Here is a 10,304-nt window from a genome sequence, read left to right as displayed (position 1 = left end):
GTTTACCCCCCACGTACCCGAGGGAGAGAGGGGGCCACGGAAAAGGAAGGAGCCGTCCGGCTAACGGGCAGGGGCATACCAGCAGCTCTCGTTTCAATCTACCTTCCCGGCCGCCGGATCGGTGCGGTTAGCACACGTCACGTGTCTTATATGGCATGTGTGCAGTCTTTGTTCAGTCTGGTTTGCCAACGTATTCCTTTTATTTTACTTTCCTTACGTTCACTGTGTAGCAAACCCATGTGTGGGCTCCTTTTACACAAAGATAGGTGGGCAGACAGGGGCACAGAAAGAGGAAGGGATGCCCAAAAACAGGCAGGTGCATAGCTGAATAGATAGACAGGTGGGTTAATAGATAGTGGGGGGGTAGGGGGGCAGTGGGTCATAGGCAGATGGGTTGTGTAATTAATGCCCTGTACAAAGCAGCCCCCCGATCCCCACCCCCTCCCCGACCCAGCCAGCCAGCGGCGGGGGGGCGTGTCCCGCGCTCCCACCGACGCCAAGAGGCGTGGCCGAGGCCGGCTTTGCTCCATATAAAGACGGATCCGAGCCAACCAAGAATCATTCCTGCACTGAGCATTGAGCGAGCACTGAGCCCCGACTCAACACTGATCCTCGAGCGAACTCCGAACCCAGAGCGAACATGTCTCCGAACATAGCCGTGCCCGACACCCACCAGCCGTCCTACCACAGCAAAGTGGACAGGAGCGGCGGGGACAGCAGCGAACTGCGCAAGGTGAGCACGGTGGCGGCGCCTCTCTCCTCTCCCTACCCCCGCCTCCCTCCTGCACCCCAGTGATGTGCCCACGTGCCGCCAGTTCGCGATCTTTACCGTGTGCTCTCTTCTTTCCGCAGACTCTCAAGCCTTTGATGGAGAAGCGCAGGCGGGCGCGCATCAACGAGAGCCTGAACCACCTGAAAACGCTCATCCTGCCCCTGATCGGCAAAGATGTAAGTGGCGCACGGCGTTTCTGCGCGGCGCATTGCGCTTCCGTAAACCGGCGCATTGTGAATAGCTTGCAGCATACTTTAGATAGTAGCCGGCTAGCCTCACGCCCATGGCGCGTTCACGTCTATAATATATACAAAAATACGGGCAACGCGTCCTGTGCATTCACAGACATATTAAAGGCTGTGTGCTTCTAGATTGTTCCATTGTACCTATATGCATGTACACACGCGTTTAAATAGATACAGCACACACCAATTTTGTATTGCCAGGGTCTGTTACCTGGCTCCCCACATGTTTTCGATTCCAGCTCCCATGATTCTGCAGGTTAGCAGGGGTGGACGGGCCTATAGGGGAACTCTGGGGGTTTCCTGGTAGGCCTCTGTTCTGTGGTAACCTATTGCATCTACAAATGTTCTCACAGGGAAATGGCTGGACTTGCTTAAAATGTGTAATATGGGGCCCACTTTGAACATTATTTCCAGGACCTCTTTTGGTTGTTCCCAGTCCACCCCTGCAGGTAGGGGCTGATGGCAGTTGTAGTCCAAAACACCTGGGGAGAGGAATGGTGCAGGCCACTGCTTATTGGCGTCCAGTCAGAGCACAGCTGCGCGTTCTGGCATCAGATACTTAAAACCCTTTAGTATCCGTGCAGACGTGTACAGTATAATGGGGCACCTCCAGGGTAGAATTGGCTCGCGCGCCTCTCTTTATGAGGTGCGCCCGTGGATGGCGCTTCCGGTTCTGGGGCAGACCCCCTGCAGCGCGCGCGCGCGCGGCACCTGCACTGTGGCTGCGCTGTCACCTGAGGTGACCTATTTCGGGGGCAGAGCATTAACCGCCGCCGTGTCCTTCCCTCCACAGAGCTCCCGCTACTCCAAGCTGGAAAAGGCCGACATCCTGGAAATGACCGTGCGCTTCCTGAAGGAGCTGCCCCCGGCCCAAACGCAAAGTAAGTGTCTGTCGCTGCCTGGTGCCTGTCGCCTCTCAGTGTCCTCGGGGGCGTTTCGGCGGGAATGGGGGGCGAGGGGGGGCGGCAGTGGAGGAGGGTTACTGCTCTACCTAGCACAGCACCCCAAGATACAGGCCAGATGTTGAACCGTTATGCTGAGCAGATATGGGATGGCATTTAAAAAATAATTTATTAAAGAGACGCATGTGCAGCTTAACCTAAAATACAGGCATCTAGAGATACCATTAATCACCTGCCACGAGAAAGGAGGGGAGTTCACCCCAACCCCTCTGTGACAGAGATTGGGCCTTTGTGGCAGCCATTTCTTACTGGGCAAGGCACAAAGTCGTGTGTTAAGGAGCGAGCAGGGTTCTATTTCAGCCCAGGGGGCCCTGTATATGCCCTTAGAGTCAAAGGGGAAAGGGATTTGCAAAAATGAGTTAACACGGGAAAGTCCCATTGAATACATTAGCGTAAATCAGGCCCTCTCTCTCTAAGGGGGGCTCTAAGCGCTATGTCCCAGGAAGCATGAGAGGTTTGTGAGATAGGGAAGGTTCGCCACAATAACGGGCTCTCCCTGGTAAGAGAGTGTACCCCAGAAGGGCAGGGCTCCCCTATGTGGGCAGAGATGGGTCCCTCCAGAAGTGCGTAGCTCTGCCTAGTGAGAGGGTTCATCAGAAGGGAGTGGGCCTTGCACAACGAGACGGTTTCCTTCAGAAACTTAGGGTATGGGGGGAGGGGCTCATCAGTAAGGGAAGACTCTTTCAATACGTGCTGTAAAAATAGACTGGGTTCTCCTCAGGTCCAGTGCTGGAAACAGGGAACCGCCTCTATATGTCCGAAGCCCAGAGCCCCACTTCATGTTAATCAATGTCTTTGCTTAATGCGCGCAGGTTTCACACACGCCAATAGCAAAGGGGGATGTAGACATGCAGGCAGTCCCCTCTCTATGTCGACTAATCTATGCCACCAACATGAGAGGGCTCCCTAGCCATATCCCGTGGGGGTGGGCGGGGGCGGCGCCCGCCCGTGCCTGTGCGTTTGAGAGCCGCTCATTACAGTGAAGTGCATTGAGTGCATAGCAGCAGACGCCCATGGGCCCTGAGTCTAACGTGCCTCTTGTTTCTTCCGCACCCCCGCAGCATCCTCGGAGAGTTACAGGGAAGGCTACCGGGCCTGCATCAGCAGGGTGGGCAGCATCCTGGCCAAGACCAGCCTGCTGGACACGGACACCAGCGGGCGCCTCCTGGAGCACCTGCAGCGCAGCCCCGAGCTGGCCGCGTGCCCACCGACCACCGGCTGCGAACAGAGCAGCGGCACCCCCAGGATCGTTCTCCGCCTGAGCGCCGCTCGCCGAGCCGAGACTCGGCCCGCCGCCCCTGCCCCCCAAGTCCCCCCGAGACCCGAAGCTGCCCCACAATCCCCCAACGCCCCGGTCTGGAGGCCCTGGTAATCACCCCTCCAAAAGAACTTTTAAAAGACGGACTTGTAAAAATTGTACAGAAGTACCGAGGGGGGAAGAAAGGGATCAAAGTAATTATGTTTAAATGAACTTTTTCCTACCGGCTAGGAGAGAATATTTTTCAATGAAGTCATTTGCTATGAAACAGGATTTTCATGTTTTATATAGGAATGGGGAACACGTCATTTATTTCTAAAAGAAACGTTGTCGATATTTAGTCCTTGAACGGGTTAAATGTGCGGGGTTTAAAAACACCCTAGTAAACCCAAAGGGTTGCCTTATTGTACGTGCACTACTGCACGGCGCCTAGAATGAATGCATCTGTGCAAAGGAAGCACCAGCGGTTCGAAGCAGCTGTGCCTCGCGTCGGCTGGAACTTTTGACTCACGTCCATTGTATTTTCTTGTGGAAAATGGTTGGATATTGTTTTTATCTAAATAAAAAGTATGAAACATTTTCAAATTCATCGTCTTTGGTGTTTTTTTTGTTTTGGTCTTTGTCAGCAGCTCTTTGTTCATATCGGGGTTTGTGACGTCTAGGGGGGAGGGGGCCTGGGGTATTAGTGGGTGTGGGGAGGGGGGCGAACTCGGAAATGCACGCAGAAACCTAACAGAGGGCAGGGTGGAAATGGGCCCACTACATCTAGCAGAAATAGTCTAGCAGAGCAGAATAGGCTCTAGTGGGAGAGAAAATGAGGGGGCGCGGGGGGAGGGAGGGGCTGCCCCCCCCGGCCTGCAGAGTGAGAAGAGCACCACTGAACATGCGGTATTGGAGATTTAGGGGAATAGGTGCATATAAAAGGGGAGGGGGGAGCTCCTATTGGTGATCTGGGGATGCACATATAAAGGCCGATGAGATGCTGGGCTGTCGAGGACCACTCTGCCTGGATATGGCTTTGCAGGTGCGCCACGTCAGCGAGATGAGCGCCTGGAGGACAGGGTTTAGACAAGCTGACACCTGCTGGCTGATTAAAAGCAGCGCAGATTCATTTGCATCGCGTAGGAAAGGAAGGGCCGAAAGCGTCTGTGATTGTTAAAGATACTTGATGGATGCGTTTGGCTGTCAAATATGCCTTTACGTTGGCATTGTCTTATTATTACGAGCTTTGATTTGAAATCAGCGATGCTAAAGCGTTGGTGCTTCTTAGCGGCCAGTGAGCACCCCAAAGCCTCTATATTTGAAGTGATTTTGGGGTAACCTGTTGCATGGAGTGGTGCAGGGGGCAGGGTATGGCGTGTCACTTGCCAGTGGGAATCTGTGTTTTCGACGGAGCAATGTTGCCATCTGCTGGCCGTAGTTAGATTGCGGTGAATGGAACATTTGCAAAAGAAATGCTGCCAGCTGCCGGGGATCAACGGTAGACTGAGTTTTTGGGGAGACGAAGGGGAAAACGCAGACACGCTGTGAGGGGAACCACCACAAAGCCCTGAAAAATCATTATGGGGCACACTAGGAGAAACAAAGCAATGCTTTGCCGTATACCCATGATTTGATGGCGGTCCAATAGCACAGGGAGTAGAGCACTCGCCTTGAGTGACATCTCTGCAGACCCTGCTGACACATGTTCGAATCCGGCAGGACCAAACTCAGCCTTTCATTCTCCTGGGGTGGATAAATGAACACCACACACTTTGGGTAATAATAAGTAGCACTCGGATACCCGAGGATTCGTAGCGCTATATAAATGCTAAATGCTTAATGTGGGGGCAATGGGGCAGCAGGCATGGGGCACCTAGGGGCAGACAGAGACAGCTCTACACTATGCAAGTGTGGGGACAGATAAACAATGGATGCTTCTTGGTTCTTGGACGTCCTCCCTACACAATGAGGCACGGGGTGGAACAGGTGCTGGGAATCTGCGCCATCTGCTGATGGGGCACGACATCGTCCATTTTTGAATGGGGATCTGCTGGCTTCGGAGGGAGGGAGACAGATAGCCATCGGGAGGGTGAAAGATGCCCAGAATACGCCCTGCCATCTGGTGCACGAAACGTATGCATACTCTCTTTTTAATGGATGGTAGATGAGAGTAATATTTCGAATCCATTACATATTTATATGGTGGGGGATGGGAATGAAAAAAATAGGATATATGCTGCCCTCTGCTGGCCGAGGAATAACAAAAGTGAAGGGGCATGAACAGATTCCGAAACGTGCTGCCACCTGCTGGCTGAACCACGTCCTCACGGTTCATGTCAACGGGTGATGGAGACAGAATAAACTGAGAATGTAGGCTGCCGCCTGCTGGGGAGTTCAACAGAGGGACTTGATCGGAGGCAGAGGAGTCGAGGGAGAGAAGAAGGGGGGGGTGCAGCAGAGGGAGTGCAGCCAAGAAAGAGCAGCAATTCTGCCGAATGCCAGTAAGACTGAGATCCTCCTCATCGGAAACACCAGCTCCCTACTTTCCTCCCTCTCGCTGTCCGCCCATTCTGGGCCCTCTTCCTGCTCCTACCTGTGAGGCTAAGAACCATGGGGTCATCTTCAACTCCACTCTCTCCTTCTCTCCTCACATCTCTGATGTCTCTAAGAAGTCACACTACCAGCTGCACCTCCTCAGAGGTACTCTGCCTTTCCTCTTCTTCTCCCAGAAGCTCACTGTCTCCAGCGCTCTGGTTCTCTCTAGGCTGGACTATTTCAACAGCCTCTTTCTTAATCTGCCTGCTTCTACTCTCGGCCCTCTGCAACTCATCCAGAACAGGACTGCGAGACATGTCCTTGGCCTCAAGCCCAAGGATGGTATCTCTCCAGGACTGAAACCTCTGCACTTGCCCCCAGTGGCAGCGAGGATTAAGTTCATAACCCTCTGCAGTGTACACAAGGCCTTCTGGGGCCTCAATACCTTCAACTCTCTCTTCCCAAGTACCTTCCTTCTCCAGCTCTTCGCTCATCCGCCTCCAACTCCCTCAGGGTCAGTCTCTTCTCCAAGAAACAAGTAGGTGGTAGACCTCTTTCTTCGGCTGGGGGCTCCCCTCTGGAACAGCCTCCCTGCCTCCCTGAAACCTCAAAACCTTCCTCTTTGCTTCTGTTTTCTCTCCTCCTCTCCCCTGCTGAATTCCTGGCTGAAACTGAATCTGAACTGGTTACCTGGCCACCTTCTGATCTCGAGCCCAGGTCACCTCGCCCACCAGTTGCACTCCTGCACTGCCTCCCTGACAACCACCGCACTTGTGGACTGCTTTCTGTATCCCTACAGTTCCCCTACCTGCACTTGACACCTGATGTCTGCACTTATCCTTGCACTTGCCACCAGCTGGCCGTATTATTTATTTTTTATTATTGTTTTAATTATTTCTATTTTTCCCTTGTACTGCACTGTCCCATCCCCTTCACCCCACACTTCTCCCCTACCCGCTTCCCTTGAACTTGCGCAATCTGAATGACACCTGGCCTAGTAAGATCGTTGTCTTTATCTTCCCTCTGTTCCCCCTCCCTTGCCTCGTCACGCCTTTTAACACTTGTGTATAGGTGCGTTATAAATGCCATATCATATCATATCACTTCTCCTATTTCCTCTTTCTTGCACTTGCGCAATCTGAATGACACAAGGTTGTTGTTTTGTCCTCCCTCTGTTTCCTCCTCCTTGTGTACAGGCATGTTATACATGCCATATCATAACATGCCTCGTTAGCCAAACTTTATGTCTTATAAACATTTAAAAGATCCTATAGTGCTCTTCATTGTATCCAGTGCAGCAGAGGGTGTGCAACAGAGGGAGAGTAGTAGAGGGAGACACACAGGAAGATCACAGACAAGGGGGAACAGCAGAGGGAATGCAACAGAGGGAGAGCAGAAGAGGTAATGCAACGGTGACAAATCAAATTCTGGGGCACCAGTGGTCCAGGGGTGAATATCGGTTTCTAAACCATCAATCAGCCCCACACCTCTAATACATCAGAATGGATCCGAGCAGATTGGATTAACAAGCACATTATAAACCTCCCTATGCAGCTGTGGTAACGTGGACGGAACGGAAGGCTTATCTCCAAAAGGTTGCGGATCGTTGGTTAGTTGCAACAAAGCGAAAATACAACTACCCAATGATAAAAGGAGTGTCCAGTCAAGGCTGTATTAAAAATATCAGCCTTATTAATCACAACAGAAAAACAACACTACGAAATACAACCCACCCTGTTAAGGAATGGACAGACAGTTTCAAAGAAGGAAAATGGATGCACTCTGAATACTTACAGGAGGGTAGTCGCTATGGTTAATAACCACAACAGTTTGTTAAGGTTTCGTGGCTTTAGCAAAAAGGTGGAAACAAGTCTTAACATGTCTCTAGTGGCCTTCTGGGATGGACTAGGGGGACAGAAAAACAATGTACCTGTGCTGTAGGTGTTCTTGGTGCTCAACAGGGTTGCATCGACTTCAGGGAACTTTGCAGGCTTCTGTGACAGAGTTTGAGATTGGAGTCAGCTGTGGGCATGGAGTTATGTGGGTCGGAGCTGGTTTGGGGCCGGCCCCGGCAGTCTCCAGAAAGTGCTCCCAAGCCAGGGCCCTGCTATGTCCCACCCGCAACTAGCCCCAGCCATGCTGACATCTCAGGCAGCCTCTGTAGCCAAAGAGCTCCACGGTTACACAAGCTGCCTGCAGGTGTCAGCAGTCTGGAATAGAAAAAAATGAAAGGCATCGCCTTTTCTTTTTTCTGAACCGAAGTACTGACACCGGCAAGCAACCAGTGTAATGGTGCAGCGCTTCGGCAACACGGGCTGCTTGATATCTCTGTACCCAAGCAGGAGAAATGCTGGACAGCCCAACTCTCCTTTTGTTTCTGAGTAAAGTCATCAGGCAGCACAGCTTCATGCTGCTTGATTACTTTATTCAGAAACAAAAGGAGAGCTGGGCAGTTTAGCACTTCTCCTGTTCCTGTTTACAGAGGCACCAGCAGCAGGCAGACCTTTCATTCAAGGAGCCTGTGGTTAAAGCATTGCCTACGATGCAGCTCCTTGAATGAAAAGGTTGCCTTTTGTATTTGAGAGCCAGGGCACAATGGTGTCACACCTTTGGTGTGGCCAGCCCCTTCTTTTGTTTTAAAGGAGGAGCTGGGCGCATCAAAGGTTATAATGCCAGTGCGCCTGTCACCCCAGCTCTACTTCTTTCACCAGCCCGACCTGTAGACGATGGGTGGGGTCTCTCCTTAGTGGGCAATGTCTAAGTACACCTATATTTAGACCAACCCCCCTAATGAGAGCCCCCCATCGATTTTTAAACCCACTTAAAGCACTGGCTGTGGGTATCAGGTGGCAAGACGCTTCGGCAAGCAGAGCTATATGAACGGCTGTAGGCTGGCTTACAAGGCACCTCCGGCCAGGAATCATCTCAGTGCTGATCAGCGGTTCTAAATCACTGGTCGAGACATCTCAGATGTCTTAAACCGGCAATGGCTTGACAAAAGTCAGTGTTGCCGTCAATTGCGGATCGAGGATCTCGACTGGCTCAAAAATGTCAGTTAAGCCATCTTCTCCCCCCTCTTGACACCTGGCTGACTCACACCCTGACACAGCCCTGTCCCTGCTTTACTCCTATTTCTGCTACTCTTGATGCTCTTGCCTCTGTCATGAGGATCTGTTTGAAGTCCAAAGCCAAGTGCAATTCTTGGTATGTTTCTGAACTAGCTACACTCAAATGTAAGTGTAGGGTGGCTGAGAGGAAATGGAGGGCTTCTTGCTCATCCTCTGACAAACTGGCCTGCCACCAGCTCCAAAGGCAATACTGACTCCCTCTCTGTACCAAGAAGAGAGTCCACGTTCAAGCCTGTGTCTCTGCGGCATCTAACAACTCAGCCAAACTCTTTAAAATCTGTAAGGAACTTGCCAATCCTGCTGCAGTCTCCACCCCTCCTCTCGCCTCCCAGGCTCTTTGCAATGCCCTTGCCTCTCACTTTATCTCTAAAACCCAGGACATCTGGCCCACCCTCTCCTCCGCTCCCCCTCCTCTCCCCTCTCCTTACTGACCCACCTTCATCTACCCCCTCCCTCTTTCTCCTAATTTGCTCTTTTTTCCCCTGAAGAGGTCGCTAAACAAGTCCGATCTATGAAAGCCTCATCTAAACTGGTCCATCCCTGTTCCTCTAAAACCTTTAAGGACCACATCGATACCCTCTCTCCGCCCTTGCCAATTTCTGCAACCTCCCCTTTGCCTCTGGATATTTCTCCTCCCCTCTAAAGCACTGCTGTGTGCATCCTCTCCTCAAGAAACCCACAGCTGATCCTTCCTGTCCGGCTAACTATCACCCAATTTCCATCACACCCTTTTTTGGGTAAACTCCTGGAAAAGCTGGCCATCTCTCAGCTTAACCTCCATTCTGATTGTGTTGGCTCTCTCCATGACCACCAATCTGGCTTCAGTGCTGCCAGAAGCACAGGAACTGCTCTTCTGAACATCCGTGAAGACCTGCTCTACAACCTTGACTCTAACATTCCCTCTGTCCTCATCCTACTTGATCTCTCCTCTCTCTACTTTCGATGTGGTCAACCATACCACCCTGCTCAACCCTCTCCGTGACAACCTGGATATCACAGATCAGGCTCTGGCCTGGCTGACCTCTTTCCTCTCTGATCGACCCTCCAAGGGACAACTTGGGTCCTTTCTATCTTCTATCTCCCTCTCTACCTGTGGTGTTCCCCAGGGGTCTAACCTCTCGCCCTGGCTTTTCAACCATTACCTGGCAACTCTTGCATACTGCATTTACATTTTCTACTCAAATTCCCAGTGCTATGCTGATGACACCCAACTCATCTTCAGGCTTCCTTCAGCCACCTCCTCTCCTTCCCTCATCTCTGATTGCCCAATCGCCATTCAAAATTGGTGTGCTGCCAATGATCATTGTCTCAATGCCAACAAGACTGAGATCCTCTTCATTGGTACACCTTCACCCTCCTTTCACCTGACTCTCTGGCCGGCCTCCCTTGGTCCTCCGCCTACCCGCATCTGCGACGCTAAGA

At 51.9% G+C, this 10,304-nt stretch overlaps 1 protein-coding gene across 1 annotated transcript; it reads left to right on the top strand.

The window, feature by feature from the left end:
- Positions 1–557: 557 nt before the first annotated feature.
- On the top strand, positions 558–3,822 carry HES2 (hes family bHLH transcription factor 2). The gene is made up of 4 exons (XM_069610293.1): positions 558–733; positions 853–948; positions 1,811–1,898; positions 3,041–3,822. The coding sequence occupies exons 1-4, from the start codon at positions 641–643 to the stop codon at positions 3,349–3,351; spliced, it is 588 nt and encodes a 195-aa protein (XP_069466394.1). The 5' UTR covers positions 558–640; the 3' UTR covers positions 3,352–3,822.
- Positions 3,823–10,304: the final 6,482 nt, after the last annotated feature.

The sequence above is a fragment of the Ambystoma mexicanum genome, chromosome 8 (assembly GCF_040938575.1).
Source record: "Ambystoma mexicanum isolate Mex_15411 chromosome 8, UKY_AmexF1_1, whole genome shotgun sequence".
NCBI classification, from domain to species: Eukaryota; Metazoa; Chordata; class Amphibia; order Caudata; family Ambystomatidae; genus Ambystoma; species Ambystoma mexicanum.
Note: the sequence above shows the minus strand (reverse complement) of the source record. Positions and strands in the feature narration are given on the sequence as shown.

Bases quoted from the DNA above. Each gene is read 5' to 3' on its own strand.
- HES2 (XM_069610293.1), top strand. From the start codon at position 641: ATGTCTCCGAACATAGCCGTGCCCGACACCCACCAGCCGTCCTACCAC. The intron at 949-1,810 runs GTAAGTGGCGCA...TTCCCTCCACAG, and splicing joins TGCCCCTGATCGGCAAAGAT to AGCTCCCGCTACTCCAAGCT. The intron at 1,899-3,040 runs GTAAGTGTCTGT...GCACCCCCGCAG, and splicing joins GCCCCCGGCCCAAACGCAAA to CATCCTCGGAGAGTTACAGG.